This window comes from Balaenoptera acutorostrata, chromosome 3 (assembly GCF_949987535.1).
Source record: "Balaenoptera acutorostrata chromosome 3, mBalAcu1.1, whole genome shotgun sequence".
NCBI classification, from domain to species: Eukaryota; Metazoa; Chordata; class Mammalia; order Artiodactyla; family Balaenopteridae; genus Balaenoptera; species Balaenoptera acutorostrata.
Genome location: NC_080066.1, coordinates 130,420,231 through 130,437,394, shown reverse-complemented (window position 1 = coordinate 130,437,394; position 17,164 = coordinate 130,420,231). Strand labels below are relative to the sequence as shown.

Sequence of the window (17,164 nt, the reverse complement as noted above, 5' to 3'; positions counted from 1 at the left end):
GAGAATTACTGATAAAAGTGAGGATATTTCTTCTCTGACTTGTTTTATTTACTTAGACCATTTAAAAACCTGCTGTGTAAATACATTTTTTTAAAAAATTTATTTAATTTATTTTTTTTTGGCTGCGTTGGGTCTTTGTTGCTGTGCGCGGGCTTTCTCTAGTTGCAGCGAGCGGGGGCTACTCTTCATTGCAGTGCGCGGGCTTCTCATTGTGGTGGCTTCTCGTTGCGGAGCATGGGCTCTAGGCGTGTGGGATTCAGTAGTTCTGGCACACGGGCTCAGTAATTGTGGCTTGCAGGCTCTAGAGCGCAGGCTCATTAGTTGTGGCGCATGGGCTTAGTTGCTCCGTGGCATGTGGGATCTTCCCAGACCAGGGATCAAACCCGTGTTCCCTGCATTGGCAGGCAGATTCTTAACCACTGCACCACCAGGGAAGCCCTGTAAATACATTTTTAATAAAAATAGTAACTTCTTGTAATACTGAAATTAAAGTGTGGTATTATTATTTAAAATATAAGAGGAGTGAACCTGTTATGCTGCATGTGGTTTCCATGTCTGTACTTTGGTACTGAAGCGTTGTAGTATTGTTATTACAGGAGAACCAGTTCCCCCTCGGACCTTGACTGAAGCTGGCACAATGGCACTTTGCTACAGTGCTGCTTGGGATGCACGAGTTATCACTAGTGCTTGGTGGGTGTACCATCATCAGGTAATAAGGGCTGTGGTCCTTTTTCTTAATTTAGTAAGAGCAACTGTGTTCCAAATTGTGAGGATATAGAATTGAACAAGGCAGACAAAGTACCTTGTGATGGAGTTGACATTTTGGTGTTGAAAAATAGATATGTAGTGGCAGGTAACAAAGTTTATTTTTAAAGCAGAGTAAGGGGATAGAGAGTGATAGAGGCTACCATTTTGAATGTAGTGTCAGGGAAGGCCTTTCTGGAAAGGTAAGATTTGAGAGTGATCCATGTAATTATATGGGATAAAGACTGTTCCAGTTATGACTGGCCTACTGACCTAAAAAGTCTCTCTCCTGTTCACCTTTGTTGAAATTTTCTGAATTCTCTTTGGCCCTTCCTGTAAAGTGGGTATATCCAGTGGTCTTTTTCTATACACTTGGTTTTAGTAATTGTCCTTCTTTGTGGTTAATGCTATTTTTTTGATGATACTTCATTCCATATATGACTTCACATTGCTATTCATTTCACATTCTCAAGAATTATAATTGATAATGATAAACTTTTACAAAGTCTTAAAGCTATACAGCAAGGTAAAAAGAGTTCAATACTATTATCCTCCCTTAGATTTAGTTTCATATTATATCTGTTTATATTTACTATTTTCTGCTACGTTGTGATATTGTGTCCTTGGGAAATTAATATCACTTCTGGGATTATATTTTCTGCCTTGGTACTATTGTAGAAGTGGCTTTAATTCTTTTATGAATAGGTTTTTTTAGTGTGCTTTTAATCCCTTGCATAACTATTACTAGTAAAGATACTCTCAGATTTGGGTGTTTCACAGATGTGTAAAATTTTTTTAAATTGTGGAGTTATGTTGCTCACTTCCTATTTTGCCAAATTAGAAGATATTTTAAAAAATATGCTATTATCTTTATTTACTAAGATGAAAGGTTATGTTATTACCAAAAAAAAGTATCTCAGGAAAGGATTTAATGTAATAAATATAGTAAATATGGATTTATACCTTTATGATGAGCTTATTAAACTATCCTTGTTTTTCTTATTATGTCTCACATTAGAGGAAATGTGGATCAGTTGTGGCTCTAGTCCATGGCATTTGAAAATGATTGATGTAGTGTATCCTTCATTATTTCTTTTCTTTGTTATGGACAAAGATATATGTATCTTTGAAGAGATAGCCCTTCAGTGTTAAGAATTTTTGCTAAATTATAAACTTTTCAGGATGTAGTACTGTTTACTACTTCAATATGGCTGTACTTTCTCAGGTGAAAATTTAAAAAAACATATTTCTTAAGACAAGAGTATAATGTATTATTGTGTTCCTCAGGTGTCTAAAACAGCACCAACTGGAGAATATTTGACAACAGGAAGCTTCATGATAAGAGGTAATGACTTGCCAGTGGATTATGGAGACAGGTTTGAGGACCATCTACTAATATTCTCAGAACAGAAACTAATTATTCTGACTTCATATATGAAGTCTGTTATTAAATAAGGAAAATTTTGCTGTGGTGTTGCAAATTTAGCATTTGACATGTCATCTCCATATATATTTTTATTGATGACAGTGTACTTTCATATAGTTTACATTTATAAGGGTAAGAAAGTATAGCATGACCTTTTTTCTAAAAATAGATTATTCAGGATCTGACTAACCCAGATGATGAGAGCAAGCATTCATATTTTTTCTTTCTTAATTCCTGTTCCTGTATATAATGCCAAATTCTGTAAATGGGAAATGTTCCTTCATGACAGAGAAAAGACAGAACAAATGTGACCATTGTGGCAGATATCTTACAAGCATAAAATGGAGAAAACAGTATTTTTAAAACACTCATGTACATTATCTTTTGTAGGAAAAAAGAATTTCCTTCCTCCCTCACATCTAATGATGGGATTTAGCTTCCTCTTTAAGGTACTCTTCAGCTTCTTCATTATTTTTTTTCTGATTTTCATTAGTCTTAACCTAAAGTTCCACTAGTGAAAAGAACTGTTTCCATAGGTAGATGAGTCTTGTATTTGGAGACATCGGGGTGAACGAAAAGTCAGAGTGCAGGATGAAGACATGGAGACACTGGCGATTTGCACAAGTGAACTCATATCAGAAGAAATGGAACAACTAGGTAGTTTACAGATTTTAATAAAGTAGCTTATAATGTTTTCTGTTGTTTAGTTTTGCTTCTAAATTCTTACTTAGAAGATCGTGTCTTTTGGGGTAATTAAAATTTCCGAAAAGCCCCAACTTGCTGTCAACTTTATTGAATTTTGGTTTTGGAAATGTTAAATATACTTAATTCTAGTGAATTATAAAGTGTTTAATTAGATCCATAACTAATACTTGAATATATGTTTATATTATAAAACTTCCCCAGTATTTAATGAGTAGTACATAAATGTGTTTAACAGAGATAGACTCGGGTATATATAAGTGAGCATTTACTTTTGGGTTTAGGAATTAGAAGCAATACAAAGATGAGTTTATAACAAGTACAATTTCTTATGAGAATTTAGCTTGATTTAATAATGTTATTTGCTTCAAGTAGAGAGCAGCTGCGGTTGCTGAAATAAATTTACCTACCTACCTAAAGGAACTAGGGAATGTATGCCCTCTAAGTTATTTTTACATCTCCTAGAGTCATTCCTTTTTAGGAGTAATATTTCATTGTTTCACTTACAACTGCTATTGTACATGATTCTATTTTTTTGAATTTTCACCATGTTCGTGACATGTATACTTTATTTACATTATTTTTTATTGAATTCTCACAACCATCCTTGTCAGATGGTTGGTGGCATCTTACTTTATAGGTGAGGTAACTAGACCGTATTATTACTACTAGAACCGTGTTCCTTTTGCAAAAGTGTGAACACTTGCTGTGTGCCAGTTATGTAACTTGTTTTATCTCATTTCAGTTCTCATGTGCAAATTATAATAAAAGTGGCAGAATTTATATAACTACTTCTATTTTCCTCCTTTCTGGAAATACTTAACAAAGACAAGCTATAGTTTTCATTGTAGAAATGGTCGCAATGTCTAAGAAATTTATTGTAGTAAAGGATCTTGGAGATAATTTATTCCAAACAATTCCTGATACAGAGTATCCTTTTGTCAATTTATTCCAAACAATTCCTGATACAGAGTATCCTTTTGTCTATAAGTCAGAGTAACTTTTGGGGAAGATCAGGCATTTTTCTGGTGATCTTTTGGAGAAAGAGGGAGTGAATTGAATATTTTTATGAAGTTTTCAAGGAAATCATCTAACTTTGTTGTGGTGATAGCACTCCTGACTTTCCTTATGGTAATTCAACAGATGGAGGTGACAGTAGCAGTGAAGAAGATAAAGAGGAATTACATGAAAATCCTGCGGAAGTGGAACTTGTGACTCAGGTTGACCAAGGGGATATTACTATTCAGAGTGGTGGTGATGAGCTAAATGAACTAATTCAGGAAGAAAGCTCTGAAGATGAAGGAGAATCTGAGGAGGTGGTAAAACATCAGGAACCTGTTGGTGAAATGAAGGATGAAGGGGAAGAGACATTACATTATCCTGATACTTCCATTGACTTGTCCCACCTTCAATCCCAAAGGTAATTTAAAAACTGTAATTTTAAGTTTTATTTTGTAAGCTGGGAGTGATGAAGAGTTAATCCTTATACAAATAATACCAAGACTGACTTCAGTGCTTTTACCCTCCATTGTCCTACGAGCTTACTATCTTTTCACCATTTGATAGGGGGGTAGATCTCTTAAGAAATTCCCAGGACCCAGGGTAGAAAAACACAATATATATAAAAGTGGCCAGGGGCTTCCCTGGTGGCGCAGTGGTTGAGAATCTGCCTGCTAATGCAGGGGACACGGGTTCAAGCCCTGGTCTGGGAAGATCCCACATGCTGCAGAGCAGCTAGGTCCATGAGCCACAAGTACTGAGCCTGAGCGTCTGGAGCCTGTGCTCCGCAACAAGAGAGGCCGCAATAGTGAGAGGCCCGCGCACCGCGATGAAGAGTGGCCCCCGCTTGCCACAACACAGCCATAAAAATAAATAATTAATCAATTAATTAATTAAAAAAAAAAAGTGGCCAAACTAGGTCAAAATAGAAACAAGTAAATGGTTATAAATGCTAATAATAAAAGCAGTTACATTACAAAAAAAAAAAAAGTTGTCTTAGTCTTTAATGTCTTACTGATCACCAGGTAAACAATACCATAGCTGTAAAAGCTTTATTATTGGAGTAGTTAGGAAAGGCTTAGGAGTCAGACCAGTATTGAATCTTAGAGTATGTCCTTGGGCAAGTGACTCTATGTCTAAGCTTCAGTTTTCTTCTTGGTGAAAAGAGAATGGTACCCCCCTTCATAGGGTTTTGAAGATTACATGAATGTAAAGCATCTAGCAGTGCCTGGTACATAGTAAGTGTCCAAGACATGTCAACTATTTAAAAATATATTTTAAAGTGAGGAGATGAGCAATTTGATTATATTTTTTCTAATTTTACCAAATTTGAAAATTTGTAGGATTGCTGATAATTAACTAAGCATATGATATGGGGATGTTTTGGGACTTTGTAAATGAATGAATGCCTTTTATAGGGTAGTGGACTTCTCTTTCTGTTTGTTTCCATAGGTCTCTCCAGAAATTGGCTTCAAAAGAGGAATCTTCTAATATGGTAAAGGTTTTTTTCAGTTTTATGAAGAACATCATGTCCTTCTCAATAAATAATTTTCTACTTTTTAATTTTAGCTTTTGAAAAATTAACAGTGGCGATGTTATTGTTTGTATTTGCTTGTTTTTTGTTTTAATTTTAATAGAGCGACAGTAAATTGCAGAGCCGGAGGCATTTGTCAGCCAAGGAAAGAAGGTAAATATATTTGTGTTATTTAACTGAAAAGCATCCATTTTTTTTTTAAATTAACAACTCAGTTATGACAAATCAATTGGCTGTTATAAAGATCTCCCTTACTAAAATTACCAAGACTTAGCATAAATTTTGTTTAGTCTTTCATATTCAGCTCTAACAGGTTTTTCTGTTTTAGGGCCCCAGTCTTCCACTGTAATCAGTGAGATAGGTCAAGTAACATAAGACAGACCTTTTATTACATAAATATGTACAATAATAATTGCAGTGTATTAGACAGGCTGATTCTAGGATAATATTGACAGAAATAAACAGGAATACAGGCATACCTCATTTTATTGTGCTTTGCAGATATTGTGTTTTTTACAGATTGAAGGTTTATGGCAACCCCACATGGAGCAAATCTGTTGGCACCATTTTTCCAACAGCATTTGTTCACTTCATGTCTCTGGGTCGTATTTTGGAATTCTTGCAATATTTCAAACTTTTTCATTATTATTATATTTGTTATGGTGATCTGTGATCAGTGATCTTTGATATTACTATTATAAAAAGATTACGACTCACTGAAGGCTCAGATGGTGGTAAGCATTTTTGAGCAATAAAGTGTTTTTAAATTAAGGTATATACATTGCTTTTTTTAAGACATATTGCTTTGCACACTTAATAGACTGCAGTAGAGTGTAGGCATAACTTTGTATGCACTGGGAAACCAAAAAATTCATGACTTGCTTTACTGTGATATTCACTTTGTTGCAGTGGTCTGGAACAGAATCTGCAATATCTCTGAGGCATTCCTGTACTGAAATTAGGAAATTTTTATGTAAGAAGAAGACTTGCGGTTTTTTCCTTGTCTTTTCTTTTTCTCTAATATAGTAGGGCTCAGAAGGCGAACAGAAAAAGATAGAGGCAGAATGAAAGGGACAACTGAGACAACTACTGTAGGGTGAAAAAGACTACAACCAGTAAAGCACTCCAGAAAGAGGCCCTAGATTGAAGTGGATAATAAACACTTTTGTTTGAGAAAGATAATCATTATAAACAATTACAGAAAACTCTCTGAATACATGGTATTATGCTAGATACTGAGTACACAAAGAGGTAAAATATAAAGTTCATGCCATCAAGAAGCTTTTGAGTCCTGGATTCAGGAAATAGCCATAAATCTATAAATAGTGTTATCTGAAAGTGATACAGTAGTTCTGGAGTAAGAATTTACTTTGAGTTCAGTTGTTTTGGGAAATACCATCAGAAGTTTATACCTTGAAGATATAGTAGGATCTTAGGCAAATGAAGTTAAGAAGGTCGGAGACTCCAAGGAGAATTAGTATGATCAAAGGGGAGGAGGTGGTGGGTATTTGGATGTAATATTCGAAGTGCTTTGGGGAAATGATAGATAAATTGAGGTGAAAGGAACAGAATATTCATGTTTGTGAACTGGCAGATAAGATTGGCAAAGTGAGATTGGACCAAAAGTGGAGAACCTAGAATGACAAGCTAAGTGTTTTGGACTTATCCTGAAAGTGATGTGAGGAGGACTTTTGGAAGACTTTGAATGGGAGTGTGACATAGGTAAACAGTTATGGAAAAATAATCTAGAAGTTCATGTAGAACAGATTATGGGGGAAATATGGAGGAAGTCTGGGTGGCAAGTGATAAGGACCTGGACTTAGGGCAGTGGCATTGGGAATAGAAGAGATCGCACATGAAAAATATCACAGTAATAGAATTTTCCTTTCCTCTTTAATCTGCTTATTTTTTAAATCCATTTATTCTGCTAACCAATCCACAAATGTTTTATTGAATACATAACGTCTGCCAAGGCCATGTTGAGACGAAGACTACAAATCCCAGTGCCTGGCCATCAAAGTGTTGAGGGACTAAATGTGGCTACTGAATCAGGATAAGTCAAGGATGACAGTATTTTGAGCCTGGATGACAGAAAGAATGATAAATGCATGAGAGAAAAATTTTCAGCTTTTTCATGTATGATGACTTGCACTTCTTGTATACTGCAGCCTGGTGATAACAAATTAAGCAGAAGCCTTGACCTCTTATATATTGCACATGTTCCCCTCCCCATGTAATTTTTTTAGGATACTAAGAATATGAAATTCTTAGATGTTTCCATTTCATTTATATTTAGGGAAATGAAGAAAAAAAAGCTTCCAAGTGACTCAGGGGATTTAGAAATGATAGAAGGAAAGGACAAAGAAAAAGAAAATGTTCTACACATTGAAACTCATCAGAACACCAGCAAAAATGTCCCGGCTGTGCAGCCAATGAAACGAGGACAAAAGGTAATACAACTTTGGGGTGAGCTGTTAAAGTTAGTACTACATGATTCACAAATGAAGTTGTGAGGTTTAAATGAAACAGAAGATGTAGACAAAAGAATAATCCTGTGTGACTTCTTTTGAAAATTAGTTGAAAAGATAGTGTTTAGGGAGCATAGAGATCACTGTTCTGTTCTTTTTTTTTTTTTTTTTTTTTTTTTTTTTTAAATTCCAAGGGCCCATAGATCACTAAGTTTGGTATATGTTTTCAATTTTGCTGTTTTTTTTTAAAGGATTTTCTTATTTTATTTATTTATTTATTTATTTATTTTTGGCTGTGTTGGGTCTTCGGTTCGTGCGAGGGCTTTCTCCAGTTGCGGCAAGCGGGGGCCACTCTTCATCGCGGTGCGGGGACCGCTCTTCATCGCGGTGCGCGGGCCTCTCTCTATCGCGGCCCCTCCCGTCGCGGGGCACAGGCTCCAGACGCGCAGGCTCAGCAATTGTGGCTCACGGGCCCAGCCGCTCCGCGGCATGTGGGATCCTCCCAGACCAGGGCTCGAACCCGTGTCCCCTGCATTAGCAGGCAGACTCTCAACCACTGCGCCACCAGGGAAGCCCTGTTCTGTTCTTTTAAGATCATCTGTACAGAAGCTTTCATGTTATGTAGAAGAGTAATAGGAGATAGTGATTTATTTGCCAGAGACACTCAGCTAATAACTGGCAATGCTGGTCTCCATTGATAATTTAACTCAGTAATTTCTTTTTCAGTTATTAATGCAATTTTGGTTACAGTTCTTACATATTTTATAAAGGTAAGGAATGAAGGAAGAGGTAGTGGGTATAGACTGTACTTTAAAAAATGTTGTAGCAGTGTAAAGAGATTGTGAGCTGATGTATAGGTATATATTAAGGAAAATTAAATTCCTTTGAAATCTTAGTACAGATCATGTTTTATCTTTCTTCCATCCATAGTAGTCAGAATTTCCTATGTTTTTTTCCAGTGGGCTTCATATAAGTGAAAGGATATACTATAAATATGGAAGGGAAGAAATCAATTCATATTAATATGTAAATTCAACATGAAGTCATTCAAAAAAGAATTGAGATTTTAATTAACTTGATAAAGTAATTCTGAAATTCATTTGAAAGAGTAAATACCGGGGCTTCCCTGGTGGCGCAGTGGTTGAGAATCTGCCTGCTAATGCAGGGGACACGGGTTCGAGCCCTGGTCTGGGAAGATCCCACATGCCGTGGAGCAACTAGGCCCGTGAGCCACAACTACTGAGCCTGCGCGTCTGGAGCCCGTGCTCCACAACAAGAGAGGCCGCGATAGTGAGAGGCCTGCGCACCGCGATGAAGAGTGGCCCCCGCTCGCCACAACTAGAGAAAGCCCTCGCACAGAAACGAAGACCCAACACAGCCAAAAATAAATAAGTTAATTAATTAATTTAAAAAAATTAAAAAAAAAAAAAAAAAAAGAGTAAATACCAGAGAATAGCTAAGAAAATCTTTTTTTTTAAAATACAATTATTTATTTATTTATTTTCGGCTCTGTTGGGTCTTCATTGCCGCACGCAGGCTTTCTCTAGCTGCAGCGAGTGGGGGCCACACTTCGTTGTGGTGCTCGTGCTTCTCATTGCAGTGGCTTGTCTTTGTTGCGGAGCACCGGCTCTAGGCATGTGGGCTTCAGTAGTTGTGGCTCACTGGCTCAGCTGCTCCACGGCATGTGGGATCCTCCTGGACCAGGGCTCGAACCCGAATCCCCTGCATTGGCAGGCGGACTCCTAACCACTGCACCACCAGGGAAGTCCCAGAAAATCTTGAAAAAGAAGATCAAGGAACGATTTCCCTACTAGGTAGTAAAACATTTACTGTTAGAATTATTAAAACAGTATGTGTTAACATAGGAACAGCCAGATAGAAAAGTGAGGCAGAATAAAATCTACACATAGAACCATAAATTGTGTATTTTAAAATTTAGTATTTGATAAAGTATCATTACAGATTGGGAGGGTATGAAACATTAAAAATTAGTGGCTAGTCATGTTTTTAAAAATATTGAAGTAAATATCAGGTGGAGAAAAGAACCATCAATAAAATTGAAACACAAATGACAGATTGGGGGGTGGGGGAGCAGGGATCAGAGAAATGCTTATGTCAACAAGGGGAATTTTTTCACCCATCAAATTAATAGTTAATGTGTGTTCAGTCATTCAGTAAAAGTTTGTATATATACCATGGGAATTTCCAGCAAGAGTCCTAACAATTCAGGACTTCCCTGGTGGTCCAGTGGTTAAGAATCTGCCTTCCAATGCAGGGTACGTGGGTTTGATTCCTGGTTGGGGAACTACAATCCCACATGCCACAGGGCAACTAAGCCTGCGCACTGCAACTACTGAGCCTGCGTGCTCTACAGCCTGCTCGCCACAACTAGAGAGCCCGTGCGCCGCAATGAAAGACCTCGCATACCACAGTGAAGATCCTGCGTGCCACAACTAAGACCCAAAGCAGCCACATAAGTAAATAAATAAATGCTTTAAAAAAAAGAGTCCTTAACAATGCATTTGTCCTCTGACTCACTCAGCAATTCTTATTTTTAGAAATTTATCCTAAAAAAATCATATGTATGCACTAAGGATATTCATCAAGTTGATTTTTTTTTTTTGGCCGCGCCGCACGGCTGGTGGGATATCTTCGTTCCCCACCAGGGATCAAACCTGAGCCCTTGGCAGTGAAAGCGCACAGTCCTAACCATTGGACCACCAGGGAATTCTCATAAGTTGATGTTTATAATTGCAAAAAATCTGAAAATCATAAATGCCTAATAATATAAAATAACAAAAAATAACATGGTGCATTTATACAATGAAATATTCTGCAGATAAGTTCCAAGGTGAATCCTGATGGAATTTTTACTAAAATACATTAAATTTTTAGATTATTTTGTGGAGAACTATCATCTTTACCATATTGAGTCTAACTGTTCGTGAATGTGGACCATAAGTACATAATATTTTATATTCTTCAATAAAGATATATTTCCTTTTAGAGTCTTGTACATCCTATCTCTTCCTACTTATAATTGTCTTACTTTTTGTAAATGGTATATTTTTTTTTTTTGGCTGCGTTGGGTCTTCCTTGCTGTGCACGGGCTTTCTCTAGTTGCAGCAAACGGGGTTTGCTCTTCATTGTGGTGCACGGGCTTCTCATTGTGGCGGCTTCTCTTGTTGCAGAGCATGGGCTTTAGGCACGCGGGCTTCAGTAGTTGTGGCGCACGGGCTTAGTTGCTCCACGGCACATGGTATCTTCCCGGACCAGGGCTCGAACCCATGTCCCCTGCATTGGCAGGCGGATTCTTAACCACTGTGCCACCAGGGAAGTCCAGTAAATGTTGTATTTTTAAAACTTCCACTTCATGGTTATTAGTTACTGGTATATGGAAAGACAATTTTCATGTGTAGATCTAGTATTAGGCAGTCTCACTGAATATTTAATATTTCATCTACAGATGAGATTCAGGCAGTCACTGTCTGCAGATAACGGCTTTTCTTCTCTTCTAATCCTAACATCTATTATTATTTTTCTCACCTTGTACTGGCTCAAACATCAGTAGAGTGTTACATAAAAGTAACAATAGTGTGCTTCTTTGTTATACATTAAAGGGACTATTTCTGAGATCTTTAACATTGTAGGATGTTTCTTGTGGGTTGTTGATAAATACCCTTTACAAAGGGCTAGTTTTAATAATGATGAGTTAAATTTTATTGAATGGTTTTTCTGCATGTATTATTTTTCTCCCTTCATGAGTTAGTGTGGTAAATTACTTAAGAAAATCTCTTAAACTGGCCCCTAATACTGTCCTTGCCTGTTTTTGGTATCTAGGTGATACCAGCTTCATAAAGTAAGTTTGATACTTTTCCCTTTTTCTGCTCTCTAGTTCTTTGTGTAAAATGGAGATTGTTCCTTGAAATTTTTTTAGCAATTGCTTATAAACCCGGGCCTGATATTTAGGGATATATGGGTAGGTTTTTAAGTTCTAACTAATTGTTTTTAGTGATTATCATTCAGGTTTTCTGGTTTTTTCAAAGTTGGTTTTCCTAAGTTATATTTTCCAAGAAACTGTTCTTTTTATTGGGTTTTCCATTTCTTGGTTCAATTTATTGGTAATAGTGTTTATTTTATTCTTGGAGTTTTTTGTTTTTTGAGGTGTAATGTACACATAGTAAAATGCACAAATCTTGTTTTTAGCTCAGTTTTTATATGCACAAATATCTGTGAAACCACCACTCAGAATAAGACACTTGAATGTTTATATTACTCCAGAGGGCTCACCCTTGTCCCTTTCTATAAATAGTATCCCCACCAGAGAAAAACATTATTCTTTAATCACTGTAGATTATTTTGCCTGTTTTTGAACTTTATGTAAAAAAGCAATCATACTGTATATATTCTTTGGTCTGGCATCTTTCACTCAACCTTGTGACTTATCCATGTTGTTGTGTGTAACAGTAGTTCGTTTGCATTGCTAAATAGCATTCCAATGATGGATCTGCCACAATTTCTGTCTGCTGTATTGTTGATAATCGAAGACATGTATCTTTTAGGTTTGCAAGTGTGCACTTCTGTTGTGTATAGCTAGGAGTGGAAATGCTGGGTTATAGCGCACATATTGTGTTTGGCTTTAGTAGATATTACCAAACAGTTTTCCAGAGTACTTGTACCAATTTCACATCAAGCAGTGTATCAGAGTTCCAGTTGCCTCACGTCATCACTAACATTTGGTATTGTTAGCGTTTTTTAAGTCATTCAAGTGTGTGTATACTGAAACTTAATTTGGCTTTAAAAAGTTGGGTTGTCCAGCTTTCTCGTTGATTTATAGGAGTTCTTTGAAATCCTGAATACAAGTCTTTTCTTGGTTATATGTATTATAACTACTTTTCATGTTTCAAGACTTGCATTTTCACTTCTGTAGTAGTGGGTTTTTTTTGATGTGGACTTTTTTGTTGTTGTTGTCTTTATTGAATTTGTTACAATATTGCTTCTGTTTTATGTTTTGGTCTTTTGGCCCAGAGGCATGTGGGATCTCAGCTGTCTGCCAGGGATCGAACCCACACTCCCTGCATTGGAAGGCAAAGTCCCAACCACTGGACGGCCAGGGAGGTCCCTGTAGTAGTGTTTTTTGATGAGCAGCATTTGTTAATTTTAATGAAGTCTGATTTATCAGTCTTTTATAGTTAGTGGGTTTTTGTGTGTCTTGTTTAAAGCAATCTTTAAAATTTAAAAAATTTGTTATTTGGGCCCTAGCTAAGACTAGTCAAGATAAAAAGTCTTTGAAGGTGAAGCCTGTATGTTTGTAGTTTTAAAAACTGCTCAGGTGAGTTGGATGTGTACCCAGAGTAAAGAATCAGTAGTTTAACTGGTAAAATTCGAAGTATTGATAGCCTCTACAATAAATACCCAGCTAAGCTTTGCTGCCTTATTTCCTGTTCTTCCTCTATATGTGTATCCTGATGCCAACCAAGTGCGATGACTTGCTGTTACTACTCTGCTCTGTCTTTACCTTATAATCTTGCTGTTCATGTATTCCCAGGTACTATGCATCTTTTAGTTGTGCTTTATTTCTTCCCTACAATTCTTGCTCAAGGTGAAAAAAATGTCTCCTTTCTCTAAATTATCTTAAGAGTAAACTTGTTTGTATTTAGAATATTTTGCATTAATTTGTCCTTACTCTTCTGTGTATCTTCTTTTTCCGCCAGATGGTAAATTGTTTGAGGGTGAGGACTATGGTTTATCCATCTTTATAGACTTCATGTTGTTTGTTATAATGGTGCCTTACTCAATAAGCAACTTTGACAGAAATAAAGTAGCACCTTCTCTTTACAAAACATGTGTTGACATTTTTTTACTGCTGAATTTTTCCAACCAAAATTTTTTTATTTTGTAGAGTAAAATGAAAAAAATGAAGGAAAAGTACAAGGACCAAGATGAAGAAGAACGTGAGCTCATCATGAAATTGCTAGGGGTAAATAACATCTAAAAACATTTTCTTCTTTTGTTTTTCAAGGGCATCCAGACCACTGCCTATCATATGCTTTACATTCAATACTTTGTTAAAATACTGACAACATTAACTGTTTTTCCCTCTATGAATTGAAGTCTGCAGGTTCAAACAAAGAAGAAAAAGGGAAGAAGGGGAAGAAAGGTAAAATAAAGGATGAACCAGTGAAGAAACAGCCCCAGAAACCTAAAGGCGTACCAAGAGTTTCAGACAGCATAAAGAAAGAAACTCCATCCCTTGAAGTTACAACTCATGAGTTACAAGACTTGGCTGTAGATGATCCACATGATGACAAGGTAAGGCTACCACACATGTGGGCTTTTGCTTCTTAATTAGGGTGACCAACCATCCCAGGGTTCCCAGGACATGGGATTTACAGTGCTAAAACCAGGATGAGTGGTAACGCTATTCTTAATGGAAAGTCATCTTAGAAATACAACCTAAAAGACTAAAATTGCAGTATATAAGCATAAAAATGGTAGTGTTGATAGCTCATAAAAAGTTTATCATAAGCCATTAGAAAATTTTATGGAGAGGCTAGATTCTGGTGGGAACTTAGTTAAAATAAAACAGATAATTAGGATTATCTTGATGATGAGTGGGAAAGGAATTTGCACTTTTCTAGGTTTTTCTATAAGAATATATATATGTTATAGTATCCTACATGATGTTGAACCTAGCTACAGTGTGAGATGTTAACAATTTTTCCAGTTAATATAGTTGCCTAATTGTTCTATCAACTGAATACAAAAGCCCAGCCTTATGTATATCTTTTAATTCTGATTAGCTATTTTTTTTTCTTATTTATTTAATTTATTTATTTTTGGCTGCGTTGGGTCTTTGCTGCTGCATGCGGGTCCCCTCCAGCTGCGGCGAGCAGGGGCCACTCTTCGCCGCGGTGCGCGGGCCCCTCACTGAGGTGGCCTCTCCTGTTGCAGAGCACGGGCTCTAGGTGCGCAGGCCTCAGTAGTTGTGGCATGCAGGATCAGTAGTTGCGGCTCGCAGGCTCCAGAGCGCAGGCTCAGCAGTTGTGGCAGACGGGCCCAGCCGCTCCGCGGCATGCGGGATCTTCCCGGACCAGGGCTCGAACCCGTGTCCCCTGCATTGGCAGGCGGATTCTTAACCACTGGACCACCAGGGAAGCCCCCCTTACGTATATCTTCTTGCATGAATATATATATCTTATTGAAATTCTGAACAAAGGATTTATTGTTTTATCAATTTGTAAAAAAAATTGTTTCACTTTGTATTTTTATTTATGGCAGTTAAAGCTTTGGTTGTAATTGTGTGCTCTATTCAGTGCAGGTAGTGCTTACAGGGATCCTAAGTGATACTGTTTTCTTTTTTCCCTGAACAGTGTTGTTTAGTAATATTAAAACTCATTTTTGTCCTCAAATTTTTATACTATTCTGTAAACCCTAGATTCAGATATTCAGAGGTGTTAATTATGAATGTTCTTTCATCAATAATAGATTATCTTCAGATAGATTTTTTTAATGTGAATAAGCAAATAAAATTAAGCTTATCGTAACGTGAAAAATTCATCCTAAAACTGTTGAACAGAGACTAGCAAATAAAAGTTCTGTTCACCAGAATTCTCCATTTTCTTTCCCCCTGGCAAACCTATCAAGCTTATTTGTCACTTTAAATTGTCCTAATAGCATTCACTACTTTAGCATATATTCTGTGGAAGTCTTTTTTTTGAAACTTTAGGGAAACAGTCTTTTTTCTCTTTGAATGGCATTGCTTTCTGCTATATTAGATACACATATTTACTCACAGTCTTATTTATCACTTTTTCTTTCTCCTCATAGTTTTTAATGGTTTGGAATTTCAATTTAAGTTATAACTGACTTAAAATTTTATATATTTGGAACAGGAAGAGCAAGATCTGGACCAACAGGGAAATGAGGTATGATTTTGTATTGGGGTTCCTACTACAACACTAACTGCAATCCAGTTCCCAGAATACCTGACACACAACTTCTAACTAATTAAAACTTAAAACACTAAGAAAAGACTACAAGCTCTGGAGTCACACATTCTGGGTTTCAATCCCAACTTTACTACATATAACTACAACCTTGGAAACATTCTATATGCCTCAGTTTTCTCATCTGAAACATGGGGATAATAATTGCCCCTACTGAGAGAGTTGTTTTGAGAATTAAGATAATATACATAAAGTGTTTAGAAAAGTTCACTGCATATAGTAAGCACCAACTGTACCAAGTGTTTTGTCCTAAATCTAAATTTACTCCTGTTGTTAAATAAATATGGGGAATCTTGAATGCAGTCCACAAAATGGGAACTCTTAAGAAGCCATAGAATTTCTCCTTAAGGACAGGCATGAGAGAAGACTGTTCTAGCCCAGGGTTTCCCAACTTTGGCACTATTAACATTTTGGAGGAGGTAATTCTTTGTTGTGGGGAGTTGTCCCATCCCTGGCATCTACCCACTAGCAGATGTCAGTCGTACTCTAGTTCCTCCCCCAACCTCACTTCAGTTGTGACAACCAAAAATGTCTCCAACAAGTTTTTTCTCCCTTTCTCTTAAATGTTTCAATAGGTGCCATTTTAAAAATCGTCATTAAGCTCTGCTTTATTGCTCCGAAGGGTGTAAGACTGTTTATCAGAAAATGATAAAATATATTGATTCTGACAGTGTTTTACTAGAGTTTTCCTCTTTTAGGACTGGTATACATTATTTTTATAATCGTTTTTGTTTTCCCTGTTTAGGAAACTCTGTTCGACTCTTTGACGGGGCAGCCACACCCTGAAGACGTGCTCCTGTTCGCCATTCCAATATGTGCCCCATACAACACCATGACAAACTATAAGTAAGTCGTCCTGCATTTGCTCAAACTGCTGCCACAGCGCTGACTCATGAATCGTTTTGTAATCTCTATGTAGTAACACATGCAATTCCTTTTTAAAGATACAAAGTGAAACTTACCCCTGGAATTCAGAAAAAGGGAAAAGGTATTTAAAATCTTTTTTTGAATTATGTTTAAACATTTCTTGACTGAACAGAAGTAGATTTTTCTATTTTCTATTTACAGCTGCAAAAACAGCCTTGAATAGTTTCATGCATTCCAAGGAAGCAACAGCAAGAGAAAAAGACTTATTCCGCAGTGTAAAGGTAAAGTATTCCTCTAGAAACCTCTGGAGATCGGTGGTGCAATTAAAAATGTTAGCAGTTAGTTATCGCTTTGTTAGTAGATGGAACCTGCAGCTGTTATTTTGGTAGAAAATGCGGTCTTACTAGAAGCAATA

At 36.7% G+C, this 17,164-nt stretch overlaps 1 protein-coding gene across 1 annotated transcript in view; it reads left to right on the top strand.

Moving 5' to 3' along the window:
- Window positions 1-17,164, top strand: part of NEMF (nuclear export mediator factor) — a 57,398-nt gene that overhangs the window by 37,675 nt on the left and 2,559 nt on the right. Inside the window, exons 19-32 of the mRNA XM_007192812.3 lie at window positions 597-709; window positions 2,032-2,089; window positions 2,561-2,619; window positions 2,707-2,827; window positions 4,016-4,292; window positions 5,324-5,366; window positions 5,509-5,558; window positions 7,702-7,855; window positions 13,776-13,853; window positions 13,988-14,185; window positions 15,769-15,801; window positions 16,628-16,728; window positions 16,827-16,870; window positions 16,951-17,030. Coding sequence (XP_007192874.2) covers window positions 597-709; window positions 2,032-2,089; window positions 2,561-2,619; window positions 2,707-2,827; window positions 4,016-4,292; window positions 5,324-5,366; window positions 5,509-5,558; window positions 7,702-7,855; window positions 13,776-13,853; window positions 13,988-14,185; window positions 15,769-15,801; window positions 16,628-16,728; window positions 16,827-16,870; window positions 16,951-17,030 — 1,409 coding nt within the window. The remainder of the gene's footprint in view (window positions 1-596; window positions 710-2,031; window positions 2,090-2,560; window positions 2,620-2,706; window positions 2,828-4,015; window positions 4,293-5,323; window positions 5,367-5,508; window positions 5,559-7,701; window positions 7,856-13,775; window positions 13,854-13,987; window positions 14,186-15,768; window positions 15,802-16,627; window positions 16,729-16,826; window positions 16,871-16,950; window positions 17,031-17,164) is intronic.